The sequence below is a fragment of the Rhea pennata genome, unplaced genomic scaffold, assembly GCF_028389875.1.
Source record: "Rhea pennata isolate bPtePen1 unplaced genomic scaffold, bPtePen1.pri scaffold_154, whole genome shotgun sequence".
Taxonomy (NCBI): domain Eukaryota; kingdom Metazoa; phylum Chordata; class Aves; order Rheiformes; family Rheidae; genus Rhea; species Rhea pennata.
In genome coordinates this window covers 1-27,895 of record NW_026907627.1, presented here as the reverse complement: position 1 = coordinate 27,895, position 27,895 = coordinate 1, and the positions used below count along the sequence as shown (strand labels likewise).

Sequence of the window (27,895 nt, the reverse complement as noted above, 5' to 3'; positions counted from 1 at the left end):
GCCGCCCCATGCAAATCGCGGCGGCGCCGCGGCCAACGGGAGCGCGCGGGGGCGGGGCCGCCGGGGCCGCCCGCGCCGCCGCCAATCCCGCCGCCCCATGCAAATCGCGGCGGCGCCGCGGCCAACGGGAGCGCGCGGGGGCGGGGCCGCCGGGGCCGCCCGCGCCGCCGCCAATCCCGCCGCCCCATGCAAATCGCGGCGGCGCCGCGGCCAACGGGAACGCGCGGGGGCGGGGGGGGCGGGGCCACGGGTCCCCCCCCCCGCAGCTCTGACGTCATCAGAGGGTGCGCGGGGCCCAGCCCCCCTCCCCCCGCAACGATGCAGCCCGGGCGTCCGGGCTCCGCCCGCTCCGTGACGTCACTGCGGCACCGGTCGGGGTGGTGCCGCTCCCAGGAGGCATTGCGGCTGCCCTGCCCCTCCCCCCCAGCTTGTGACGTCATCAGGCATTGCGTGACTTCACTTTTGGGGATGACATCACACCGGGGCTGCTGACATCACGATGGCAGCACCGCTCCGCGGGGGGGCGGGCCCGAAATGGCGTCACAGGCCAGCGGTGGTGACGTCATCGCACGTCATCTGACCTCCCCGCCAGCCCACCCCCCCCCCTCCGCCGCAAGGCCCCGCTGTCGCCATGGCGACGGGCCTCAAGATGGCGGCGCCGCGGTCGCCGAGCAACGCCGCGTCCCGCCCCCCTCCCCGGGGCTTTCGCTGCGGCGGAGCAGCCGGCCCGTCAATCAAACGCGGGCGCCAATCAGGCGGCGAGGCGGCGGGCGAATCGCGCGGGGAGACGGGCGGGCATCTCGACCAATGAGACGCGCGGGAGGCGGGGCAGCGCCGGCCCCCTCGGCCAATGGGGAAGCGGGGTGGGCGGGAATAGCGGCGAGCGGGCGGGGCCGGCGCCGCGCGGGATGGGGGACGGGGGGGAGGGGAAAAGCGGCCCGGGCGGCGCAGCCAATGAGCGGCCGAGGAGGGCGGGCCGAAGCCCGGCGCGGGCCAATGAGCGCGGCGGCGGCCGTGCGCAGGCGGCGGGCGCGGCGCCGCCCTCAGTGTCGGAGCGGCGGCCAAGATGGCGGCGGCGGACGGCGATGACTCGCTCTACCCCATCGCCGTCCTCATCGACGAGCTGCGCAACGAGGACGTGCAGGTAGCGGCCAATCGGCGCCGCGCTCTCAGCGGCCGCTCGCCGCCGCCGCCGCGTCGCCGCCCGCCATTGGCTGCGCGCGGCGGCGGCGGGAAGGGCGCGCGCGGGGGGGGGGGGGGGGGCGCCGCGGCCGTGTGGAGGCGCCGCCGCCGTGTGGAGGCGCCGCCGCTGATTGGCCGCTGGCGCGAGCAGGGAGAGGAGGGAGCCAATGGCGGGGGGCGTTTCAGCGTGGGCTCCTTCTCCCCCTTCCCCCCCCCCCCCCCCACGGCCTCACTGCGGCGGCGATGAGAGAAGGGCTCTGATTGGCTGGGGGACGCCCCGGGGGGTGGGGGGAGCTCCCATTCATTGTCGGCGAGCGCCCGCCCCCGCTGCTCGCTGATTGGCCCGTGCGGGTGTGAGGGGGCGGGGCTAAACAGCGCCCCTCCCCCACCCCCCCCCCGTCGGCTTTTACCCAGGGCTCCCCCTAGGGGTGGGGTGGGGGCGGCGAGAGGCGCCGCCTGATTGGCCGCTCCCTCGCGCCGGCAGCCAATCAGAGAGCCGCTCGCGGCAGAGTCCCTGTTTTAGCGTTGGGGGAGGGGGGAGGGGAAGAGCGCGGGCGGCCAATCAGGTGGCGTCTTCTGGGGGAGGGGGCGGGACTCAGGGGAGCCAATCGCAGGAGGGGCGGGGGGGTTATCAGCCCCCGGGGGGGGGTTATTTGCCCCCCAGGGGTGTTATCTGCCCCCGGGGGGGGTTATTTGCCCCCCAGGGGTGTTATCTGCCCCCGGGGGGGGGGTTATATGCCCGCTGGGTGGGTTACTTGCCCCCCTGGGGGGGGTTATCTGCCCCCCAAGGGAGTTTATCTGCCCCCAGGGGGGGTTATTTGCCCCCCCGGGGTGGTATTTGCCCCTCCCCCCCAGGGGGGTTATTTGCCCCCCCCCGGGGCCGTGTCTCACCCCCTCCCCCCCCCCCCGCAGCTGCGTCTCAACAGCATCAAGAAGCTGTCGACCATCGCGCTGGCGCTGGGCGTGGAGCGAACGCGCAGCGAGCTGCTGCCCTTCCTGACGGGTGGGGGCACGGGGGGGCACGGGGGGCACGGGGGGGGCATGGGGGGACATGGGGCATGGGGGGACGTGGGGCACGGGGGGACACGGGGGGACATGGGGGGACATGGGGCATGGGGGGACGTGGGGCACGGGGGGGACATGGGGACACGGGGGGACATGGGGGGACATGGGGCATGGGGGGACGTGGGGCACGGGGGGGACATGGGGACACGGGGGGACATGGGGGGACATGGGGCATGGGGGGACATGGGGGGACGTGGGGCACGGGGGGACGTGGGGCACGGGGGGGGCACGGGGGGACATGGGGGGACGTGGGGCATGGGGGGACGTGGGGCACGGGGGGGCATGGGGACACGGGGGGACATGGGGCATGGGGGGACGTGGGGCACGGGGGGACACGGGGGGACATGGGGGCACGGGGGGACGTGGGGGGACATGGGGCATGGGGGGACGTGGGGCACGGGGGGACATGGGGCATGGGGGGGGCACGGGGGAAATGGGGCACGGGGGAGGGACGGGGGGGCATGGGGCATGAGGGGGGACGGGGGGGCATGGGGAGACCCAGGGGGACATGGGGGGATGTGGGGCACGGGGGGGGGGGATGGGGGGGACACAGACATGGGGGAACATGGAGGGAAAGGAGGGGACACGGGGGGACGTGGGGGGACACAGGGGGACATAGGGGACGTGGGGGACGTGGGGGACACGGGGGGACGTGGGGGGACACGGGGGATGTGGGGGGACACAGGGGGACACGGGGGACATGGGACGTGGGGGGACACGGGGGACACGGGGGATGTGGGGGGACACGGAGGCAACAGAGAGGCCTCAGGACGACTGACAGCCGGGGGTGGGGTGGGGGTGGGGGGCGACAGGCGGGCGTCAGTCGGCCGTCGGGGGGTTGTCACCGTGCGCGGGGGCCGTCGTGCCCCGGTGCGCGTGTCGGTGCGTGTGTCGGTTTGGCGGGTGTCAGGGGGGTGGCGGTGAGGGATGGGGTGTTGCCGGGTGTTGCCGGCGCGGCGGCAGCGCCTGACGCCCGCCGCCGCCTGTCGCCCGCAGACACCATCTACGACGAGGACGAGGTGCTGCTGGCGCTGGCCGAGCAGCTCGGCACCTTCACCGCCCTCGTCGGCGGCCCCGAGTTCGTCCACTGCCTCCTGGTGCGCCGGACGCCTGGGCCCCTCCCCGCGGCCCGGACGCCTGGGCCCCTCCTGCCCGCCCGGGGCGCCTCCGGGGGGGCGGGCGGGGGATTGGGGCTCCCGCAGGGGGTTTTGGGGGCGCTTCAGCGGCGTTTGGGGTCGCTCCGGGAGTCGTTCGGGTGCTCGGGGGGTGTTGCCGTGGGCCCCGGGGTGGTTTTTAGGCGGATTTAGGGGTTTCCGGGTGACGTTTTCCGCCTGTTGTCGCCACCGCTAGAGCCTGACGCCGGCGCAGGCTGCCAGGGGCGCGTTTTGGGGCGCTTCAGTGGGTTTTTAGGGGTCTCCGGGGGTATCAGGGCACCTTGGGACCATTTTGAGGACTTTCCGGGTGTTCCCGGGTGACATTTTGCGCCTGTTGCAGCCGCCGCTGCAGAGCCCGGTGCCAGCACAGGCTGCCTGGGGGGGATTTTGGGGCTTTTTAGTGGTATTTTAGTGTTCTGCAGGGCTATGTTGGGGTGTCAGGGTGCCCCGGGGCTGGTTTTGGGGCGTTCCGGGTGTTTCCAGGTGACATTTTCCGCCTGTTGCAGCCACCGCTGGAGAGCCTGGTGCCAGCACAGGCTGCCTGGGGGGGATTTTGGGGCTCTTTATGGCCTTTTAGGAGTTTCTAGGGCTACATCAGGGTATCAGGGTGCCCCGGGGCTGGTTTTGGGGCGTTCCGGGTGTTTCCAGGTGACATTTTGCGCCTGTTGCAGCCACCGCTGGAGAGCCCGGTGCCAGCACAGGCTGCCTGGGGGGGATTTTGGGGCTCTTTATGGTCTTTTAGGAGTTTGTAGGGCTACATCAGGGTATCAGGGTGCCCTGGGGCTGGTTTTGGGGCGTTCCGGGTGTTTCCGGGTGACATTTTGCGCCTGTCGCAGCCGCCGCTGGAGAGCCTGGTGCCAGCACAGGCTGCCTGGGGGGGATTTTGGGGCTCTTTATGGTCTTTTAGGAGTTTGTAGGGCTACATCAGGGTATCAGGGTGCCCTGGGGCTGGTTTTGGGGCGTTCCGGGTGTTTCCGGGTGACATTTTGTGCCTGTTGCAGCCGCTGCTGCAGAGCCCGGTGCCAGCACAGGCTGCCTGGGGGGGATTTTGGGGCTCTTTATGGTCTTTTAGGAGTTTGTAGGGCTACATCGGGGTATCAGGGTGCCCCGGGGCTGGTTTGGGGGCGTTCCGGGTGTTTCCGGGTGACATTTTCCGCCTGTCGCAGCCGCCGCTGGAGAGCCCGGTGCCAGCACAGGCTGCCTGGGGCGGATTTTGGGGCTTTTTAGTGGTATTTTAGTGTTCTGCAGGGCTATGTTAGGGTGTCAGGGTGCCCCGGGGCTGGTTTTGGGGCGTTCCGGGTGTTCCCGGGTGACGTTTTTGCGCCTGTCGCAGCCGCCGCTGGAGAGCCCGGTGCCAGCACAGGCTGCCTGGGGCGGATTTTGGGGCTTTTTAGTGGTATTTTAGTGTTCTGCAGGGCTATGTTAGGGTGTCAGGGTGCCCCGGGGCTGGTTTTGGGGCGTTCCGGGTGTTCCCGGGTGACATTTTGTGCCTGTTGCAGCCACCGCTGGAGAGCCTGGTGCCAGCACAGGCTGCCTGGGGGGCATTTTGGGCTCTTTATGGTCTTTTAGGAGTTTCTAGGGCTACATCGGGGTATCGGGGTGCCCCGGGGCTGGTTTTGGGGCGTTCCGGGTGTTCCCGGGTGACATTTTGTGCCTGTTGCAGCCGCTGCTGCAGAGCCCGGTGCCAGCACAGGCTGCCTGGGGGGGATTTTGGGGCTCTTTATGGTCTTTTAGGAGTTTCTAGGGCTACATCGGGGTATCGGGGTGCCCCGGGGCTGGTTTTGGGGCGTTCCGGGTGTTTCCGGGTGACATTTTGTGCCTGTTGCAGCCGCTGCTGCAGAGCCCGGTGCCAGCACAGGCTGCCTGGGGGGGATTTTGGGGCTCTTTATGGTCTTTTAGGAGTTTGTAGGGCTACATCGGGGTATCAGGGTGCCCCGGGGCTGGTTTTGGGGCGTTCCGGGTGTTTCCGGGTGACATTTTGTGCCTGTTGCAGCTGCTGCTGCAGAGCCCGGTGCCAGCACAGGCTGCCTGGGGCGGATTTTGGGGCTTTTTATGGCATTTTAGGGTCCAGCAGGGCTATGTTGGGGTGTCAGGGTGCCCCGGGGCTGGTTTTGGGGCGTTCCGGGTGTTTCCAGGTGACATTTTGCGCCTGTTGCAGCCACCGCTGGAGAGCCCGGTGCCAGCACAGGCTGCCTGCGGGGGATTTTGGGGCTCTTTATGGTCTTTTAGGAGTTTGTAGGGCTACATCAGGGTATCAGGGTGCCCTGGGGCTGGTTTTGGGGCGTTCCGGGTGTTTCCGGGTGACATTTTCCGCCTGTCGCAGCCACCGCTGGAGAGCCCGGTGCCAGCACAGGCTGCCTGGGGGGGATTTTGGGGCTCTTTATGGTCTTTTAGGAGTTTGTAGGGCTACATCGGGGTATCGGGGTGCCCCGGGGCTGGTTTTGGGGCGTTCCGGGTGTTCCCGGGTGACGTTTTTGCGCCTGTCGCAGCCGCCGCTGGAGAGCCTGGCGACGGTGGAGGAGACGGTGGTGCGGGACAAGGCGGTGGAGTCGCTGCGGGCCGTCTCGCACGAGCACTCGCCGGCCGACCTCGAGGGCCACTTCGTGCCGCTGGTGAAGCGCCTGGCGGGCGGCGACTGGTTCACGTCGCGCACGTCCGCCTGCGGCCTCTTCAGCGTCTGCTACCCCCGCGTCTCCAGCCCCGTCAAGGCCGAGCTGCGCCAGTGAGTGTCCGTCCGTCCGTCCGTCCTCCCCCGCCGCCTGTCCCCACCAAGATGTCCCCGGGGGCTCCGAGCCACCGCAGGGGTGGGGGGAGGAGGAGGTTCTCCGTGGTGGCCCTGGGTGCTTTGTGGTGGCCCCAGGTTCTCCGCGGTGGCCCCAGGTTCTCCGTGGTGGCCCCGGTTGCTCCGTGGTGGCCCCAAGGTTCTCTGTGGTGGCCCCAAGGTTCTCTGTGGTGGCCCTGGTTGCTCCGTGGTGGCCCCAAGGTTCCCCATGGTGGCCCCAAGGTTCTCCGCGGTGGCCCCAAGGTTCTCCGTGGTGGCCCCAGGTTCTCCGCGGTGGCCCCAAGGCTCTCCATGGTGGCCCCAAGGCTCTCCGTGGTGGCCCCAAGGCTCTCTGTGGTGGCCCCAAGGCTCTCCGTGGTGGGCCCGGCTGCTCCGTGGTGGCCCCAGGTTCCCCATGGTGGCCCCAGGTTCTCTGTGGTGGCCCCAAGGTTCTCCATGGTGGCCCCAAGGCTCTCCGTGGTGGCCCCGGTTGCTCCATGGTGGCCCCAAGGTTCTCCATGGTGGCCCTGGTTGCTCCGTGGTGGCCCCAGGGTTCTCCGTGGTGGCCCCAGGGTTCTCCGTGGTGGCCCCAAGGTTCTCCGTGGTGGCCCCGGTTGCTCCGTGGTGGCCCCAAGGTTCTCCGTGGTAGCCCCAAGGTTCTCCATGGTGGCCCCAGGGTTCTCCGTGGTGGCCCCAAGGTTCTCCGTGGTGGCCCCGGTTGCTCCGTGGTGGCCCCAAGGTTCTCCGCGGTGGCCCCAAGGCTCTCCATGGTGGCCCCGGTTGCTCTGTGATGGCCCCAAGGTTCTCCATGGTGGCCCCAAGGTTCTCTGTGGTGGCCCCAAGGTTCTCCATGGTGGCCCCAGGTTCTCCATGGTGGCCCCAGTTGCTCTGCAGTGGCCCTGGTTGCTCCGTGGTGGCCCCAAGGTTCTCCGTGGTGGCCCCAAGGTTCTCCATGGTGGCCCCAGCTGCCCTGCGGTGGCCCCGGTTGCTCCGTGGTGGCCCTGGCTGCCCCGTGGTGGCCCCAGCTGCCCTGTGGTGGCCCTGGTTGCTCCATGGTGGCCCCGGCTGCCCCGTGGTGGCCCCGGCTGCCCCGTGGTGGCCCCGGGCGCCGCCGACGCGAGCCGCCCGGCGCCGCAGGTACTTCCGGACGCTGTGCTCGGACGACACGCCCATGGTGCGCCGCGCCGCCGCCTCCAAGCTGGGCGAGTTCGCCAAGGTGCTCGAGCTGGAGCACGTCAAGGCCGAGATCATCCCCATGTTCGCCAGCCTCGCCGCCGACGAGCAGGTCCCGCCCGCGGCCCCCGCAGCCCCCCCGGGCCCCCCCCGCCCGCCCCCCGGGCAACGGGCCCCTCACCGGGGCGTCTGGGACCCTCACCCGGGCGTCTGGGACCCTCACCAGGGCGTCTGGGACCCTCACCGGGGCGTCTGGGACCCGCTCCTGGGCAACGGGCCCCTCACCGGGGTGTCTGGGACCCTCACCGGGGCGTCTGGGCCCCTCACCGGGGCGTCTGGGACCCGCTCCTGGGCAACGGGCCCCTCACCGGGGTGTCTGGGACCCTCACCGGGGCGTCTGGGCCCCTCACCGGGGCGTCTGGGACCCGCTCCTGGGCAACGGGCCCCTCACCGGGGTGTCTGGGACCCTCACCGGGGCGTCTGGGACCCGCTCCTGGGCAACGAGCCCCTCACCCGGGCGTCTGGGCCCCTCACCCGGGCGTCTGGGACCCTCACCGGGGTGTCTGGGCCCCGCCGCCCCCCCCCGACCCCCCCGTGCCCCCCCCCCCGTGCCCCCCCGCCCCCCCAGGCCCTGCCCCCCGCTGTGTGACCCCCCGTGTGACTCCCCTGTGTGCCCCCCCCCCGAGCCCCCCCAGCCCCTGACCCCCCCCATGTGACCCCCCCGTGTGCCCCCCCCCCCGAGCCCACCCAGGCCCTGCCCCCCCCTGTGTGACCCCCCCGTGTGCCCCACCCCGGGGCCCTGACCCCCCCCCCCGGGCCCTGACCCCCCCCCAACCCCCCCGTGCCCCCCCCAGGACTCGGTGCGCCTCCTGGCCGTCGAGGCCCGACCCCCCCCGCCCCGTGTGCCCCCCCCCGGCCCCGTGTGCCCCCCCCCCGGGTCCTGACCCCCCCCCCGGGTCCTGACCCCCCCCCGTGCCCCCCCCGCCCCCCCGTGCCCCCCCCAGGACTCGGTGCGCCTCCTGGCCGTCGAGGCCCGACCCCCCCCTGCCCCGTGTGCCCCCCCCCCGGGTCCTGACCCCCCCCCGGGTCCTGACCCCCCCCCCGTGCCCCCCCCGCCCCCCCGTGCCCCCCCCAGGACTCGGTGCGCCTCCTGGCCGTCGAGGCCTGCGTGAGCATCGCGCAGCTGCTGCCGCCGGCCGAGCTCGAGGCGCTCGTGCTGCCCCCCCCCGGCCCCGTGTGCCCCCCCCCGGGCCCTCACCCCCCCCCCAGGGCCCTGACCCCCCCCCGTGCCCCCCCCCACCCCCCCGTGCCCCCCCCCAGGACTCGGTGCGCCTCCTGGCCGTCGAGGCCTGCGTGAGCATCGCACAGCTGCTGCCGCCGGCCGAGCTCGAGGCGCTCGTGCTGCCCACGCTGCGGCAGGCGGCCGAGGACAAGTCCTGGCGCGTGCGCTACATGGTGGCCGACAAGTTCACCGAGGTCAGCGGGGGGGGGGGACACGGGGGGGCACGGGGGGGCACGCAGGACACGGGGGGGACACGGGGGGGACACGGGGACACGGGGGGACACAGGACACGGGGGGACACGGGGGCACACGGGGTCGTGGCGCGTGCGCTACATGGTGGCCGACAAGTTCACCGAGGTCAGCGGGGGGGGGGGGCACGGGGGGGGCACGGGGGGGCAGGCAGGACACGGGGGGGACACGGGGACACGGGGACACAGGGGGACACGGGACACGGGGGGACACGGGGGCACACGGGGTCGTGGCGCGTGCGCTACATGGTGGCCGACAAGTTCACCGAGGTCAGCGGGGGGGGGGACACGGGGGGACACGGGGGGGCACGCAGGACACGGGGGGGACACGGGACACGGGGGGACACGGGACACGGGGGGACACGGGGGCACACGGGACACAGGGGGACACGGGACACGGGGGGACACGGGGGGACACGGGGGCACACGGGGTCGTGGCGCGTGCGCTACATGGTGGCCGACAAGTTCACCGAGGTCAGCGGGGGGCGGGCACGGGGGGGGCACGGGGGGGCACGCAGGACACGGGGACACGGGGGGACACGGGGACACGGGGGGACACGGGGGCACACGGGGGCACACGGGGGCACACGGGGTCGTGGCGCGTGCGCTACATGGTGGCCGACAAGTTCACCGAGGTCAGCGGGGGGGGGGGGACACGGGGGGGCACGCAGGACACGGGGGGGACACGGGGGGACACGGGGACACGGGGGGACACGGGGGCACACGGGGTCGTGGCGCGTGCGCTACATGGTGGCCGACAAGTTCACCGAGGTCAGCGGGGGGGGGGGACACGGGGGGGGACACGGGGGGGGGACACGGGGGGGCACGCAGGACACGGGGGGGACACGGGGGGACACGGGACACGGGGGGACACGGGGGGACACGGGGGGACACAGGGAATGGGACGGATGTGGGGGGACACAGGGACATGGGGGGACGTGGGGGGACACAGGGCCACGGGGGGGATGTGGGGGGACATGGGGAGGACGTGGGGGGGACACGGGGGGATGTGGGGGACGTGGGATACGGGGGGGACGTGGGGGACACGGGGACACGGGGGGGTACATGGGGGGACATGGAGACGCGGGGCGGTACGTGGGGGTATATGGGGGGACGTGGGGGGGAACACGGGGGGGACGTGGGGGGACACGGGGGACATGGGGGGGACACGGGGGGTCACGGGGACACGGGGGGATGTGGGGGGACACAGGGGGACACGGGGGGACACGGGTGGGGGGGGCACGGGGACCCGGGGGGTATGTGGGGGGGACACGGGGGGTCGGGGGGACACAGGGGGACGTGGGGGGACATGGGGGGGGACACGGGGAATGGGGGGGACACAGGGGGACATGGGGGGGGCCCGGGTGGGGGGGGCACAGGGACCCGGGGGGTATGTGGGGGGGACACGCAGGACGCGGGGACACGCCGGGGGGGGACGCACGTGCCCTCCGCCCCCCCGTGACCCCCCCCGTGACCCCCCCGCGCCCCCCCCGCGCCCCCCCCGCGCCCCCCCCAGCTCCAGCGCGCCGTGGGCCCCGACATCACCAAGGCCGACCTGGTCCCGGCCTTCCAGAACCTCATGAAGGACTGCGAGGCCGAGGTGCGCGCCGCCGCCGCCCACAAGGTCAAAGGTCAGCCACGCCCCCCCCCCCCCAAAAAAAAACGGGCCCCCCCACGCAGGCGTCAGGCCCCCCCCCCCCCCAAGTTGCTGGACGCCTGGGCCCCTCCTGGGTGCACCCGGACGCCTGGGCCCCTCCCTGGGGTCTGCCTGGACGCCTGGGCCCCTCCTGGGTGCCCCCGGACGCCTGGGCCCCTCCCTGGGGGCTGCCCGGACGCCTGGGCCCCTCCGAGGGTGCACCCGGACGCCTGGGCCCCTCCCTGGGGGCTGCCCGGACACCTGGGCCCCTCCCTGGGTGCCCCCGGACGCCTGGGCCCCTCCCTGGGGGCTGCCCGGACACCTGGGCCCCTCCCTGGGTGCACCCGGACGCCTGGGCCCCTCCCTGGGGGCTGCCCGGACGCCTGGGCCCCTCCCTGGGGGCTGCCCGGACACCTGGGCCCCTCCCTGGGTGCACCCGGACGCCTGGGCCCCTCCCTGGGGGCTGCCTGGACGCCTGGGCCCCTCCTGGGTGCACCCGGATGCCTGGGCCCCTCCCTGGGGTCTGCCCGGATGCCTGGGCCCCTCCCTGGGTGCACCCGGACGCCTGGGCCCCTCCCTGGGTGCCCCCGGACACCTGGGCCCCTCCCTGGGTGCACCCGGACGCCTGGGCCCCTCCCTGGGGGCTGCCCGGACGCCTGGGCCCCTCCGAGGGTGCACCCGGACGCCTGGGCCCCTCCTGGGTGCCCCCGGACGCCTGGGCCCCTCCCTGGGGGCTGCCCGGACGCCTGGGCCCCTCTTGGGGGTGCGCCCGGACGCCTGGGCCCCTCCTGGGTGCCCCCGGACGCCTGGGCCCCTCCCTGGGTGCACCCGGACGCCTGGGCCCCTCCCTGGGGGCTGCCCGGACGCCTGGGCCCCTCCGAGGGTGCCCCCGGACGCCTGGGCCCCTCCCTGGGGGCTGCCCGGACGCCTGGGCCCCTCTTGGGGGTGCGCCCGGACGCCTGGGCCCCCCCGCCCCCCCCCGCGGCCCCGGGGTGACGCTGCTCCCGGCGCCCCCAGAGTTCTGCGAGAACCTGTCGCCCGACTGCCGCGAGGGCGTCATCATGGGCCAGATCCTGCCCTGCATCAAGGTCCGGGGCGGGGGGGGGCGGGGGGGACACGGGGGGCGAGGGGACACGGGGTGGGGACACGGGGGGCACATGGGGGGCGAGGGGACACGGGGTGGGGACGCGGGGGGGGACATGGGGGGCAGGGGGACGCGGGGGGGACATGGGGGGAGACGAGGGGGACGTGGGGGGCGAGGGGACGCGGGGGGGGGACGCGGGGGGGGACATGGGGGGCCAGGGGATGTGGGGGGGACATGGGGGGAGACATGGGGGGCGAGGGGATGCGGGGGGGGACGCAGGGGGGGACATGGGGGGCCAGGGGATGTGGGGGGGACATGGGGGGAGACATGGGGGGCGAGGGGATGCGGGGGGGACGCAGGGGGGGACATGGGGGGTGAGGGGGATGTGGGGGGCGAGGGGACGCGGGGGGGGACACGGGGGGGCACGTGGGGGGCGAGGGGGGGGACATGGCAGGGGACATGGGGGGCGAGGGGATGTGGGGGGGACATGGGGGGAGACATGGGGGGCGAGGGGACACGGGGTGGGTGGGGACGCGGGGGGGGACATGGGGGGCAGGGGGACATGGGGGGGGACACGGGGGGGACATGGGGGGCGGGAGGACACGGAGGGGGCATGGGGGGGACACGGGGGAAACGGGGGGTGGGGGGACGTGGGGGGGGACACAGGGGATGGGGGGGACACGGGGGGCAGGGATGTGGGGGGCAGGATGTGTGGGGGGGGGGACACGCGAGGGGACGCCGTGGGGATGGGGAGGCGTCGCCGTGGGGCAGGGGGACGCCGTGGGGACGCCGTGGGGACGGGAAGGCGTCGCCGTGGGGTGGCAGAACCCCGGCGCGCGCACCGCCCGCCCCTCGCCCCCCGCAACACCCGGCGGCGGGTGACGCCGGGTGACGCCGGGTGACGCCGGGTGTCGCCGTGGGGCAGGAGCTGGTGTCGGACGCGAACCAGCACGTGAAGTCGGCGCTGGCGTCGGTGATCATGGGGCTGTCGCCGATCCTGGGCAAGGACAACACGGTGGAGCACCTGCTGCCGCTGTTCCTGGCGCAGCTCAAGGACGAGGTGGGCGGACACGGGGCGACACGCGTCGTCACGGGCCGTCACGGGGCGTCACGCGTCGTCACGGGGCGTCACGGGGCGTCACGCGCGGTCACACGCGGCCCCGCGCGGCCCCCCGGCACCTGCTGCCGCTGTTCCTGGCGCAGCTCAAGGACGAGGTGGGCGGACACGGGGCGACACGCGTCGTCACGCGGCGTCACGCGGCGTCACGGGGCGTCACGGGGCGTCACGGGGCGTCACGCGCGGTCACACGCGGCCCCGCGCGGCCCCCCGGCACCTGCTGCCGCTGTTCCTGGCGCAGCTCAAGGACGAGGTGGGCGGACACGGGCCGACACGGGCCGTCACGCGGCGTCACGCGTCGTCACGCGTCGTCACGGGGCGTCACGGGGCGTCACACGCCGTCACGCGCGGTCACGCGCGGCCCCGCGCGGCCCCCCGGCACCTGCTGCCGCTGTTCCTGGCGCAGCTCAAGGACGAGGTGGGCGGACACGGGCCGACACGCGTCGTCACGGGGCGTCACGGGCCGTCACGGGGCGTCACGGGGCGTCACGGGGCGTCACGGGGCGTCACGCGCGGTCACACGCGGCCCCCCGGCACCTGCTGCCGCTGTTCCTGGCGCAGCTCAAGGACGAGGTGGGCGGACACGGGCCGACACGCGTCGTCACGCGTCGTCACGGGGCGTCACGGGGCGTCACGGGGCGTCACGGGGCGTCACGGGGCGTCACGCGCGGTCACACGCGGCCCCGCGCGGCCCCCCGGCACCTGCTGCCGCTGTTCCTGGCGCAGCTCAAGGACGAGGTGGGCGGACACGGGCCGTCACGCGTCGTCACGGGGCGTCACGCGTCGTCACGGGGCGTCACGGGGCGTCACGCGCGGTCACACGCGGCTCCGCGCGGCCCCCCGGCACCTGCTGCCGCTGTTCCTGGCGCAGCTCAAGGACGAGGTGGGCGGACACGGGCCGACACGGGCCGTCACGCGTCGTCACGGGGCGTCACGGGCCGTCACGGGGCGTCACGCGCGGTCACACGCGGCCCCGCGCGGCCCCCCGGCACCTGCTGCCGCTGTTCCTGGCGCAGCTCAAGGACGAGGTGGGCGGACACGGGCCGACACGCGTCGTCACGCGTCGTCACGGGGCGTCACGGGGCGTCACGGGGCGTCACGGGGTGTCACGCGCGGTCACACGCGGCCCCGCGCGGCCCCCCGGCACCTGCTGCCGCTGTTCCTGGCGCAGCTCAAGGACGAGGTGGGCGGACACGGGCCGACACGCGTCGTCACGCGTCGTCACGGGGCGTCACGGGGCGTCACGGGGCGTCACGGGGCGTCACGCGCGGTCACACGCGGCCCCGCGCGGCCCCCCGGCACCTGCTGCCGCTGTTCCTGGCGCAGCTCAAGGACGAGGTGGGCGGACACGCGTCGTCACGCGTCGTCACACGTCGTCACGGGGCGTCACGGGGCGTCACGGGGCGTCACGGGGCGTCACGCGCGGTCACACGCGGCCCCGCGCGGCCCCCCGGCACCTGCTGCCGCTGTTCCTGGCGCAGCTCAAGGACGAGGTGGGCGGACACGCGTCGTCACGCGTCGTCACGCGTCGTCACGGGGCGTCACGGGGCGTCACGGGGCGTCACGGGGCGTCACGCGCGGTCACACGCGGCCCCGCGCGGCCCCCCGGCACCTGCTGCCGCTGTTCCTGGCGCAGCTCAAGGACGAGGTGGGCGGACACGGGCCGACACGCGTCGTCACGCGTCGTCACGCGGCGTCACGGGGCGTCACGGGGCGTCACGGGGCGTCACGCGCGGTCACACGCGGCCCCGCGCGGCCCCCCGGCACCTGCTGCCGCTGTTCCTGGCGCAGCTCAAGGACGAGGTGGGCGGACACGGGCCGACACGGGCCGTCACGCGTCGTCACGCGTCGTCACGCGTCGTCACGGGGCGTCACGGGGCGTCACACGCCGTCACGCGCGGTCACGCGCGGCCCCGCGCGGCCCCCCGGCACCTGCTGCCGCTGTTCCTGGCGCAGCTCAAGGACGAGGTGGGCGGACACGGGCCGACACGGGCCGTCACGCGTCGTCACGGGGCGTCACGGGGCGTCACGGGGCGTCACACGCGGTCACACGCGGCCCCGCGCGGCCCCCCGGCACCTGCTGCCGCTGTTCCTGGCGCAGCTCAAGGACGAGGTGGGCGGACACGGGCCGACACGCGGCGTCACGGGGCGTCACGGGGCGTCACGGGGCGTCACGGGGCGTCACGCGCGGTCACACGCGGCCCCGCGCGGCCCCCCGGCACCTGCTGCCGCTGTTCCTGGCGCAGCTCAAGGACGAGGTGGGCGGACACGGGCCGACACGCGTCGTCACGCGTCGTCACGGGGCGTCACGGGGCGTCACGGGGCGTCACGGGGCGTCACGGGGCGTCACGCGCGGTCACACGCGGCCCCGCGCGGCCCCCCGGCACCTGCTGCCGCTGTTCCTGGCGCAGCTCAAGGACGAGGTGGGCGGACACGGGCCGACACGGGCCGTCACGCGTCGTCACGGGGCGTCACGGGGCGTCACGGGGCGTCACGCGCGGTCACACGCGGCCCCGCGCGGCCCCCCGGCACCTGCTGCCGCTGTTCCTGGCGCAGCTCAAGGACGAGGTGGGCGGACACGGGCCGACACGCGGCATCACGCGGCCCTGACACGCGTGTGGGTGCCCGTAACACGTGCGTCCGTGTCCATGACACATGTGTGGGTGCCGGTGACACGCGTGTGGCCGCTGCGGGCTCGCGTGTGCTGCGCTCTTCCCCCCGCAGTGCCCTGAGGTGGGGCCACGCGGCCCTGGGGCACAGGCCTGTGCATCCGCGACACGCGTGTGCACCCGTGCGAGATGTGTGCGCGCCAGTGACGTGCGTGTGCGGCACACGAACACGCGTGTGCCGTGTTCTGCCGCCCGAGCTGCCGCCCCACGGCCCCGACACCCCCCCACGCGCCCTCCCAAGCCCCCCGCCCACACCAGGACACGTGTGTGCACCGTGCCGACATGCGTGCGCACACGCCCCGACACGCGTGTGCGCTGTGCCGACACGCGTGTGCACCGTGGTGACACGCGTGTGCCCCGCAGTGCCCCGAGGTGCCGCCCCATGGCCCCGACACCCCCCCACGCGCCATCCCAAGCCCCCCCACCCACACCAGGACACGTGTGTGCACCGTGCCGACACGCGTGTGCGCCGTGGTGACACGCGTGTGCCCCGCAGTGCCCCGAGGTGCCGCCCCACGGCCCCGACACCCCCCCACGCGCCCTCCCTCGCCCCCCACCCGCCCCCCGACACGGGTGTGCGCCGCGCCGACACGCGTGTGCGCCGTGGTGACACGCGTGTGCCCCGCAGTGCCCCGAGGTGCCGCCCCATGGCCCCGACACCCCCCCACGCGCCCTCCCTCGCCCCCCACCCGCTTGCAGGACATGCGTGCGCACCGCACCGACACGCGTGTGCGCCGCCCCGACACGCGTGTGCCCCGCAGTGCCCCGAGGTGCCGCCCCACGGCCCCGACACCCCCCCACGCGCCCTCCCAAGCCCCCCACCCGCTCGCAGGACACGCGTGCGCACCGCACCGACACGCGTGTGCGCCGCGCCGACACGCGTGTGCGCCGTGGTGACACGCGTGTGCCCCGCAGTGCCCCGAGGTTCGGCTCAACATCATCTCGAACCTGGACTGCGTGAACGAGGTGATCGGGATCCGGCAGCTGTCGCAGTCGCTGCTGCCGGCGATCGTGGAGCTGGCGGAGGACGCGAAGTGGCGCGTGCGGCTCGCCATCATCGAGTACATGCCGCTGCTGGCGGGGCAACTGGTGAGCACTGGGAGCACTGGGAGGGCGGCGGGGGGCGTGGCCGGCCATCATCGAGTACATGCCGCTGCTGGCGGGGCAACTGGTGAGCACTGGGAGCACTGGGAGGGCGGCGGGGGGTGCGGCTCGCCATCATCGAGTACATGCCGCTGCTGGCGGGGCAACTGGTGAGCACTGGGAGCACTGGGAGGGCGGCGGGGGGCGCGGGCGGCCATCATCGAGTACATGCCGCTGCTGGCGGGGCAACTGGTGAGCACTGGGAGCACTGGGAGGGCGGCGGGGGGCGCGGCCGGCCATCATCGAGTACAGGCCGCTGCTGGCGGGGCAACTGGTGAGCACTGGGAGCACTGGGAGGGCGGCGGGGGGCGCGGCCGGCCATCATCGAGTACATGCCGCTGCTGGCGGGGCAACTGGTGAGCACTGGGAGCACTGGGAGGGCGGCGGGGGGCGCGGCCGGCCATCATCGAGTACATGCCGCTGCTGGCGGGGCAACTGGTGAGCACTGGGAGCACTGGGAGGGCGGCGGGGGGCGCGGCCGGCCATCATCGAGTACATGCCGCTGCTGGCGGGGCAACTGGTGAGCACTGGGAGCACTGGGAGGGCGGCGGGGGGCGCGGCCGGCCATCATCGAGTACATGCCGCTGCTGGCGGGGCAACTGGTGAGCGCTGGGAGCACTGGGAGGGCGGCGGGGGGCGCGGCCGGCCATCATCGAGTACATGCCGCTGCTGGCGGGGCAACTGGTGAGCACTGGGAGCACTGGGAGGGCGGCGGGGGGCGCGGCCGGCCATCATCGAGTACATGCCGCTGCTGGCGGGGCAACTGGTGAGCACTGGGAGCACTGGGAGGGCGGCGGGGGGCGCGGCCGGCCATCATCGAGTACATGCCGCTGCTGGCGGGGCAACTGGTGAGCGCTGGGAGCACTGGGAGGGCGGCGGGGGGCGCGGCCGGCCATCATCGAGTACATGCCGCTGCTGGCGGGGCAACTGGTGAGCACTGGGAGCACTGGGAGGGCGGCGGGGGGCGCGGCCGGCCATCATCGAGTACATGCCGCTGCTGGCGGGGCAACTGGTGAGCGCTGGGAGCACTGGGAGGGCGGCGGGGGGGCGCGGCCGGCCATCATCGAGTACATGCCGCTGCTGGCGGGGCAACTGGTGAGCACTGGGAGCACTGGGAGGGCGGCGGGGGGTGCGGCTCGCCATCATCGAGTACATGCCGCTGCTGGCGGGGCAACTGGTGAGCACTGGGAGCACTGGGAGGGCGGCGGGGGGTGCGGCCGGCCATCATCGAGTACATGCCGCTGCTGGCGGGGCAACTGGTGAGCACTGGGAGCACTGGGAGGGCGGCGGGGGGTGCGGCCGGCCATCATCGAGTACATGCCGCTGCTGGCGGGGCAACTGGTGAGCACTGGGAGCACTGGGAGGGCGGCGGGGGGCGCGGCCGGCCATCATCGAGTACATGCCGCTGCTGGCGGGGCAACTGGTGAGCACTGGGAGCACTGGGAGGGCGGCGGGGGGCGCGGCCGGCCATCATCGAGTACATGCCGCTGCTGGCGGGGCAACTGGTGAGCACTGGGAGCACTGGGAGGGCGGCGGGGGGCGCGGCCGGCCATCATCGAGTACATGCCGCTGCTGGCGGGGCAACTGGTGAGCGCTGGGAGCACTGGGAGGGCGGCGGGGGGTGCGGCTCGCCATCATCGAGTACATGCCGCTGCTGGCGGGGCAACTGGTGAGCACTGGGAGCACTGGGAGGGCGGCGGGGGCGCGGCCGGCCATCATCGAGTACATGCCGCTGCTGGCGGGGCAACTGGTGAGCACTGGGAGCACTGGGAGGGCGGCGGGGGGCGCGGCCGGCCATCATCGAGTACATGCCGCTGCTGGCGGGGCAACTGGTGAGCACTGGGAGCACTGGGAGGGCGGCGGGGGGCGCGGCCGGCCATCATCGAGTACATGCCGCTGCTGGCGGGGCAACTGGTGAGCACTGGGAGCACTGGGAGGGCGGCGGGGGGCGCGGGCGGCCATCATCGAGTACATGCCGCTGCTGGCGGGGCAACTGGTGAGCACTGGGAGCACTGGGAGGGCGGCGGGGGGCGCGGCCGGCCATCATCGAGTACATGCCGCTGCTGGCGGGGCAACTGGTGAGCACTGGGAGCACTGGGAGGGCGGCGGGGGGCGCGGCCGGCCATCATCGAGTACATGCCGCTGCTGGCGGGGCAACTGGTGAGCACTGGGAGCACTGGGAGGGCGGCGGGGGGTGCGGCTCCCATCATCGAGTACATGCCGCTGCTGGCGGGGCAACTGGTGAGCACTGGGAGCACTGGGAGGGCGGCGGGGGGCGCGGCCGGCCATCATCGAGTACATGCCGCTGCTGGCGGGGCAACTGGTGAGCACTGGGAGCACTGGGAGGGCGGCGGGGGGCGCGGCCGGCCATCATCGAGTACATGCCGCTGCTGGCGGGGCAACTGGTGAGCGCTGGGAGCACTGGGAGGGCGGCGGGGGGCGCGGCCGGCCATCATCGAGTACATGCCGCTGCTGGCGGGGCAACTGGTGAGCGCTGGGAGCACTGGGAGGGCGGCGGGGGGCGCGGCCGGCCATCATCGAGTACATGCCGCTGCTGGCGGGGCAACTGGTGAGCGCTGGGAGCACTGGGAGGGCGGCGGGGGGCGCGGCCGGCCATCATCGAGTACATGCCGCTGCTGGCGGGGCAACTGGTGAGCACTGGGAGCACTGGGAGGGCGGCGGGGGGCGCGGCCGGCCATCATCGAGTACATGCCGCTGCTGGCGGGGCAACTGGTGAGCACTGGGAGCACTGGGAGGGCGGCGGGGGGCGCGGCCGGCCATCATCGAGTACATGCCGCTGCTGGCGGGGCAACTGGTGAGCACTGGGAGCACTGGGAGGGCGGCGGGGGGCGCGGCCGGCCATCATCGAGTACATGCCGCTGCTGGCGGGGCAACTGGTGAGCACTGGGAGCACTGGGAGGGCGGCGGGGGGCGCAGCCGGCCATCATCGAGTACATGCCGCTGCTGGCGGGGCAACTGGTGAGCACTGGGAGCACTGGGAGGGCGGCGGGGGGCGCAGCCGGCCATCATCGAGTACATGCCGCTGCTGGCGGGGCAACTGGTGAGCACTGGGAGCACTGGGAGGGCGGCGGGGGGCGCGGCCGGCCATCATCGAGTACATGCCGCTGCTGGCGGGGCAACTGGTGAGCACTGGGAGCACTGGGAGGGCGGCGGGGGGTGCGGCTCCCCATCATCGAGTACATGCCGCTGCTGGCGGGGCAACTGGTGAGCACTGGGAGCACTGGGAGGGCGGCGGGGGGCGCAGCCGGCCATCATCGAGTACATGCCGCTGCTGGCGGGGCAACTGGTGAGCACTGGGAGCACTGGGAGGGCGGCGGGGGGCGCGGCCGGCCATCATCGAGTACATGCCGCTGCTGGCGGGGCAACTGGTGAGCGCTGGGAGCACTGGGAGGGCGGCGGGGGGCGCGGCCGGCCATCATCGAGTACATGCCGCTGCTGGCGGGGCAACTGGTGAGCACTGGGAGCACTGGGAGGGCGGCGGGGGGCGCAGCCGGCCATCATCGAGTACATGCCGCTGCTGGCGGGGCAACTGGTGAGCACTGGGAGCACTGGGAGGGCGGCGGGGGCGCGGCCGGCCATCATCGAGTACATGCCGCTGCTGGCGGGGCAACTGGTGAGCGCTGGGAGCACTGGAGGGCGGCGGGGGTGCGGCTCGCCATCATCGAGTACATGCCGCTGCTGGCGGGGCAACTGGTGAGCACTGGGAGCACTGGGAGGGCGGCGGGGGGCGCGGCCGGCCATCATCGAGTACATGCCGCTGCTGGCGGGGCAACTGGTGAGCACTGGGAGCACTGGAGGGCGGCGGGGGGCGCGGGCGGCCATCATCGAGTACATGCCGCTGCTGGCGGGGCAACTGGTGAGCACTGGGAGCACTGGGAGGGCGGCGGGGGGCGCGGCCGGCCATCATCGAGTACATGCCGCTGCTGGCGGGGCAACTGGTGAGCACTGGGAGCACTGGGAGGGCGGCGGGGGGCGCGGCCGGCCATCATCGAGTACATGCCGCTGCTGGCGGGGCAACTGGTGAGCACTGGGAGCACTGGGAGGGCGGCGGGGGGTGCGGCTCCCCATCATCGAGTACATGCCGCTGCTGGCGGGGCAACTGGTGAGCACTGGGAGCACTGGGAGGGCGGCGGGGGGCGCGGCCGGCCATCATCGAGTACATGCCGCTGCTGGCGGGGCAACTGGTGAGCACTGGGAGCACTGGGAGGGCGGCGGGGGGCGCAGCCGGCCATCATCGAGTACATGCCGCTGCTGGCGGGGCAACTGGTGAGCACTGGGAGCACTGGGAGGGCGGCGGGGGGCGCGGCCGGCCATCATCGAGTACATGCCGCTGCTGGCGGGGCAACTGGTGAGCGCTGGGAGCACTGGGAGGGCGGCGGGGGGCGCGGCCGGCCATCATCGAGTACATGCCGCTGCTGGCGGGCAACTGGTGAGCACTGGAGCACTGGGAGGGCGGCGGGGGGCGCGGGCGGCCATCATCGAGTACATGCCGCTGCTGGCGGGGCAACTGGTGAGCACTGGAGCACTGGGAGGGCGGCGGGGGGCGCGGCCGGCCATCATCGAGTACATGCCGCTGCTGGCGGGGCAACTGGTGAGCACTGGGAGCACTGGGAGGGCGGCGGGGGGCGCGGCCGGCCATCATCGAGTACATGCCGCTGCTGGCGGGGCAACTGGTGAGCACTGGGAGCACTGGGAGGGCGGCGGGGGGCGCGGGCCGGCCATCATCGAGTACATGCCGCTGCTGGCGGGGCAACTGGTGAGCACTGGGAGCACTGGAGGGCGGCGGGGGGCGCGGCCGGCCATCATCGAGTACATGCCGCTGCTGGCGGGGCAACTGGTGAGCACTGGGAGCACTGGGAGGGCGGCGGGGGGCGCGGGCGGCCATCATCGAGTACATGCCGCTGCTGGCGGGGCAACTGGTGAGCACTGGGAGCACTGGGAGGGCGGCGGGGGGCGCGGCCGGCCATCATCGAGTACATGCCGCTGCTGGCGGGGCAACTGGTGAGCGCTGGGAGCACTGGGAGGGCGGCGGGGGGTGCGGCTCGCCATCATTGAGTACATGCCGCTGCTGGCGGGCAACTGGTGAGCACTGGGAGCACTGGGAGGGCGGCGGGGGGCGCGGCCGGCCATCATCGAGTACATGCCGCTGCTGGCGGGGCAACTGGTGAGCGCTGGGAGCACTGGGAGGGCGGCGGGGGGCGCGGCCGGCCATCATCGAGTACATGCCGCTGCTGGCGGGGCAACTGGTGAGCACTGGGAGCACTGGGAGGGCGGCGGGGGGTGCGGCTCCCCATCATCGAGTACATGCCGCTGCTGGCGGGGCAACTGGTGAGCGCTGGGAGCACTGGGAGGGCGGCGGGGAGCGCGGCCGGCCATCATCGAGTACATGCCGCTGCTGGCGGGGCAACTGGTGAGCACTGGGAGCACTGGGAGGGCGGCGGGGGGCGCGGCCGGCCATCATCGAGTACATGCCGCTGCTGGCGGGGCAACTGGTGAGCACTGGGAGCACTGGGAGGGCGGCGGGGGGTGCGGCCGGCCATCATCGAGTACATGCCGCTGCTGGCGGGGCAACTGGTGAGCACTGGGAGCACTGGGAGGGCGGCGGGGGGCGCGGCCGGCCATCATCGAGTACATGCCGCTGCTGGCGGGGCAACTGGTGAGCACTGGGAGCACTGGGAGGGCGGCGGGGGCGCGGCCGGCCATCATCGAGTACATGCCGCTGCTGGCGGGGCAACTGGTGAGCACTGGGAGCACTGGGAGGGCGGCGGGGGGTGCGGCCGGCCATCATCGAGTACATGCCGCTGCTGGCGGGGCAACTGGTGAGCACTGGGAGCACTGGGAGGGCGGCGGGGGGCGCGGCCGGCCATCATCGAGTACATGCCGCTGCTGGCGGGGCAACTGGTGAGCGCTGGGAGCACTGGGAGGGCGGCGGGGGGCGCGGCCGGCCATCATCGAGTACATGCCGCTGCTGGCGGGGCAACTGGTGAGCACTGGGAGCACTGGGAGGGCGGCGGGGGGCGCGGCCGGCCATCATCGAGTACATGCCGCTGCTGGCGGGGCAACTGGTGAGCACTGGGAGCACTGGAGGGCGGCGGGGGGCGCGGCCGGCCATCATCGAGTACATGCCGCTGCTGGCGGGGCAACTGGTGAGCACTGGGAGCACTGGAGGGCGGCGGGGGGTGCGGCCGGCCATCATCGAGTACATGCCGCTGCTGGCGGGGCAACTGGTGAGCACTGGGAGCACTGGGAGGGCGGCGGGGGGCGCGGCCGGCCATCATCGAGTACATGCCGCTGCTGGCGGGGCAACTGGTGAGCGCTGGGAGCACTGGGAGGGCGGCGGGGGGCGCGGCCGGCCATCATCGAGTACATGCCGCTGCTGGCGGGGCAACTGGTGAGCGCTGGGAGCACTGGGAGGGCGGCGGGGGGCGCGGCCGGCCATCATCGAGTACATGCCGCTGCTGGCGGGGCAACTGGTGAGCACTGGGAGCACTGGGAGGGCGGCGGGGGGCGCGGCCGGCCATCATCGAGTACATGCCGCTGCTGGCGGGGCAACTGGTGAGCACTGGGAGCACTGGAGGGCGGCGGGGGGCGCGGCCGGCCATCATCGAGTACATGCCGCTGCTGGCGGGGCAACTGGTGAGCACTGGAGCACTGGTCCGAACTGGGAGGCGCTAGGAAGGGCTCGTTCGTACTGCTGGCGCGCCCTGGCGTGTACTGGGAGCCCTGGTTCGTACTGGTTTATACTGGGCGCGTTCCTTCAGGGCGTCGAGTTCTTCGACGAGAAGCTCAACTCGCTCTGCATGGCCTGGCTGGTCGACCACGGTGAGCTTACTGGGGGCACTGGGCGGGCCGCTGGGCCAACTGGGAGCACTGGGTTGCCCGCGGGGCCTGCTGGGCGCTTTCTGGGAGGTTACTGGGAGGTTCCTTGGTGGTTCTTGGTCATACTGGGATTTTTTACGGTGGTTCATGGCCATTCTGGGAGGTTCTTCGGTGGTTCCTGGAGCTACAGGAAGGTTCCTGGGTGGTTCCTGGTCCTACTGGGAGGTTCTTTGGCAGTTAGTGGCCATACTGGGAAGTTCTTTGGTGGTTACTGGGCATACTGGGAGGTTTTATGGTGATTACTGGCCATACTGGGAGGTTTTATGTGGTTCCTAGGGCTACGGGAAGGTTCTTGGGTGGTTCCAGCTCCTGCTGGGAGGTTCTGGGGGTCCCTGGTCCTACTGGAAGGTTCCTGGGTGGCTCCTGGCTGTACTGGGAGGTTCCTGGGTGGTTCCTGGTCTCACTGGAAGGTTCCTGGGTGGTTTGTGGTCCTACTGGGAGGTTTTGTGGTGATTACTAGCCATACTGGGAGGTTTTATGGTGGTTCCTGGTCTTACTGGGAGGTTTTGTGGTAGTTCTGAGAGGTTCTTTGGAGGTTCCTGGTCCTACTGGGGGGTTCCTGGGTGGTTCCTGGTCCTACTGGGAGGTTTTGTGGTGGTTCTGGGAGGTTCTCTGGAGGTTCCTGGTCCTGCTGGAGGTTTTATCGTGGTTCCTGGTCCTACTGGGAGGTTTTGTGGTGGTTGTGGGAGGTTCTCTGGAGGTTCCTGGTCCTGCTGGGAGGTTTTATCGTGGTTCCTGGTCCTGCTGGGAGGTTTTATGGTGGTTGTGGGAGGTTCTCTGGAGGTTCCTGGTCCTGCTGGGAGGTTTTATGGTGGTTCTGGGAGGTTCTCTGGAGGTTCCTGGTCCTGCTGGGAGGTTTTATCGTGGTTCCTGGTCCTACTGGGAGGTTTTATGGAGGTTCCTGGTCCTACTGGGAGGTTCTCTGGAGGTTCCTGGTCCTGCTGGGAGGTTTTATGGTGGTTCTGGGAGGTTCTCTGGAGGTTCCTGGTCCTGCTGGGAGGTTTTATCGTGGTTCCTGGTCCTACTGGGAGGTTTTATGGAGGTTCCTGGTCCTACTGGGAGGTTCTCTGGAGGTTCCTGGTCCTGCTGGGAGGTTTATGGTGGTTCTGGGAGGTTCTCTGGAGGTTCCTGGTCCTGCTGGGAGGTTTTATCGTGGTTCCTGGTCCTACTGGGAGGTTTTATGGAGGTTCCTGGTCCTACTGGGAGGTTTTATGGAGGTTCCTGGTCCTAGTGGGAGGTTCTCTGGAGGTTCTGGAGGTTCTCTGGAGGTTCCTGCTCCTGCTGGGAGGTTTTATGGTGGTTCTGGGAGGTTCTCTGGTGGTTCCTGGTCCTGCTGGGAGGTTTTATGGTGGTTCTGGGAGGTTCTCTGGAGGTTCCTGGTCCTACAGGAAGGTTCTTGGTCCTACTGGGAGGTTTTATGGTGGTTCCTGGTCCTGCTGGGAGGTTTTGTGGTGGTTCTGGGAGGTTCTCTGGAGGTTCCTGGTCCTGCTGGGAGGTTCCGGGGGTGGGTGGCCTGGGGGGGGGGGGGGTGGGTGATGGTGGCCCGTGGGTGACGGTGGCCCGGGGGTGACGGTGGCCCGGGGGTGACGGTGGCCCCCCCCGGCGCAGTCTACGCCATCCGCGAGGCGGCGACCAGCAACCTGCGGAAGCTGGTGGAGAAGTTTGGGCGCGAGTGGGCGCAGGCGGCCATCGTGCCCAAGGTGCTGGCCATGGCCGCCGACCCCAACTACCTGCACCGCATGACCACGCTCTTCTGCGTCAACGTGAGCCCCCCCCCCCCCCGCCCGGACGCCGGGGCCCCTCCCTGACCCCCCCCTGCCCCCCGCCCGGACGCCGGGGCCCCTCCCCGACGACCCCCCTGCCCCCCGCCCGGACGCCGGGGCCCCTCCGCGACTGCCCCCCCCCCCCTGCCGCCCGGACGCTGGGGCCCCTCCCCGACATCCCCCCGACCCGCAACCCCCCCCCCCCCCCCGCCCGGACGCCGGGGCCCCTCCGCGACTGCCCCCCCCCCCCACCGGCCCGGACGCTGGGGCCCCTCCGCGACACCCCCCCCACCCCCCCGCCCGGACGCCGGGGCCCCTCCCCGACACCCCCCGACCCGCGACCCCTCCCCCACCCCCCCGCCCGGACGCCGGGGCCCCTCCACGACACCCCCCCCACCCCCCCGCCCGGACGCCGGGGCCCCTCCCCGACACCCCCCAACCCCCGCCCGGACGCCGGGGCCCCTCCCCGACACCCCCCCCACCCCCCGCCCGGACGCCGGGGCCCCTCCCCGACACCCCCCCCACAACCCCGCCCAGACGCCGGGGCCCCTCCCCGACTGCCCCCTGCCCCCCGCCCGGACGCCGGGGCCCCTCCGCGACCCCCCCTGCCCCCCGCCCGGACGCCGGGGCCCCTCCACGACACCCCCCCCACCCCCCCGCCCGGACGCCGGGGCCCCTCCCCGACACCCCCCCCACAACCCCGCCCAGACGCCGGGGCCCCTCCCCGACTGCCCCCTGCCCCCCGCCCGGACGCCGGGGCCCCTCCGCGACCCCCCCTGCCCCCGCCCGGACGCCGGGGCCCCTCCACGACACCCCCCCCACCCCCCCGCCCGGACGCCGGGGCCCCTCCCCGACACCCCCCAACCCCCCGCCCGGACGCCGGGGCCCCTCCCCGACACCCCCCCCACCCCCCGCCCGGACGCCGGGGCCCCTCCCCGACACCCCCCCCACAACCCCGCCCAGACGCCGGGGCCCCTCCCCGACTGCCCCCTGCCCCCGCCCGGACGCCGGGGCCCCTCCGCGACCCCCCCTGCCCCCCGCCCGGACGCCGGGGCCCCTCCACGACACCCCCCCCACCCCCCCGCCCGGACGCCGGGGCCCCTCCCCGACACCCCCCCCACACCCCGCCCAGACGCCGGGGCCCCTCCCCGACTGCCCCCTGCCCCCCGCCCGGACGCCGGGGCCCCTCCCCGACCCCCCCCCCGCCCCCCCGCCCGGACGCCGGGGCCCCTCCCCGACCCCCGCCTGTCCTGGACACCGGGGCCCCCCTCACCCGGACGCCTGGGCCCCCCCAGATGCCTCGGCCCCGTCCTGGACGCCTGGGCCCCATCCCGGACGCCTGGGCCCCCCTGGCCGCCTGGCCCCCCCCCCTCACCCGGCCGCCTGGGCCCCCCCTCACCCGGACGCCTGGGCCCCCCCTCACCCAGACGCCTGGGCCCCCCTGGCCGCCTGGGCCCCCCCCTCACCTGGCCGCCTGGGCCCCCCGGACGCCTGGCCCCCCCCTTACCCGGACGCCTGGGCCCCCCTGGCCGCCTGGGCCCCCCCGGACGCCTGGGCCCCCCCTTACCCGGACGCCTGGGCCCCCCCGGCTGCCTGGCCCCCCCTCACCCGGCCGCCTGGCCCCCCCGGACGCCTGGGCCCCCCTCACCCGGCTGCCTGGGCTCCCCCCTCACCCGGCCGCCTGGGCCCCCCCGGACGCCTGGCCCCCCCCCCTCACCCGACGCCTGGGCCCCCCTCACCCGGACGCCTGGGCCCCCTCACCCGCCGCCTGGGCCCCCCCGGACGCCTGGCCCCCCCCCCTCACCCGGACGCCTGGGCCCCCCTCACCCGGCCGCCTGGGCCCCCCCTCACCCGGCCGCCTGGGCCCCCCTCACCCGGCCGCCTGGCCCCCCCCACCCGGCCGCCTGGCCCCCCCGGACGCCTGGCCCCCCCCCGCCCCCCCAGGTGCTGTCGGAGGCGTGCGGGCCGGAGATCACGGCGAAGCAGATGCTGCCCACGGTGCTGCGCATGGCGGCCGACGCCGTGGCCAACGTGCGCTTCAACGTGGCCAAGTCGCTGCAGCGCATCGGGCCCGTCCTGGACAGCGGGTGCGCCGGGGCGGGGCCGCGGGGGCGGGGCCGCGGGGGGGGCGGGGCCGCGGGGGGGGGGCGGGGCCGCGGCGGGGGGCGGGGCCGTGGCAGGGGCCGGGGCCAGGATACGTGCGGGCAGGGCCTGACACGCAGGGCGGGGCCAGAAATGCAGGGGGCGGAGCCAGGATACATGTGGGCGGGGTCTGACAAGCAGGGGCGTGGCCGCGGGGGCGGGGCCACAGGGGCGGGGGCGGGGCCGCGGCGGGGCGGGGCCGTGGCAGGGGCCGGGGCCAGGATACGTGCGGGCAGGGCCTGACACGCAGGGGCGGGGCCAGAAATGTAGGGGGCGGGGCCAGGATACATGTGGGCGGGGTCTGACAAGCAGGGGCGGGCCACAGGGGTGGGGGCGGGGCCGCGGGGGGGGGGCGGGGCCAGGACAGGCAGGACCAGGACAGGCAGCAGTGCAGCCAGGATAGGTGTGGGCGGGGCCTGACAAGCAGGGGCGGGGCCAAGGCGAGGGCGGGGCCAGGACAGGCGGGGGCGGGGCCAGGATACATGGGGGCGGGGCCAGGACAGGTGGGGGCGGGGCCAGGACAGGCGGGGGCGGGGCCTGGAGAGGCGGGGGCGGGGCCAGGACAGGCAGGACGGG

The 27,895-nt window shown here is 73.8% G+C and overlaps 1 protein-coding gene across 1 annotated transcript; it reads left to right on the top strand.

Annotated features, from left to right (window-relative positions):
* Window positions 1-1,042: 1,042 nt before the first annotated feature.
* PPP2R1A (protein phosphatase 2 scaffold subunit Aalpha) lies at window positions 1,043-27,264 on the top strand (the record flags this gene model as incomplete). The annotated part of the gene is made up of 13 exons (XM_062600908.1): window positions 1,043-1,144; window positions 2,095-2,185; window positions 3,244-3,344; window positions 5,891-6,123; window positions 7,300-7,447; window positions 8,656-8,811; window positions 10,382-10,496; window positions 11,519-11,589; window positions 12,511-12,645; window positions 16,287-16,460; window positions 23,297-23,357; window positions 25,023-25,177; window positions 27,122-27,264. Coding segments are annotated over exons 1-13 (1,661 nt in total), but the record flags the coding sequence as incomplete, so codon positions are not given.
* Between the last annotated feature and the right edge of the window lie 631 nt (window positions 27,265-27,895).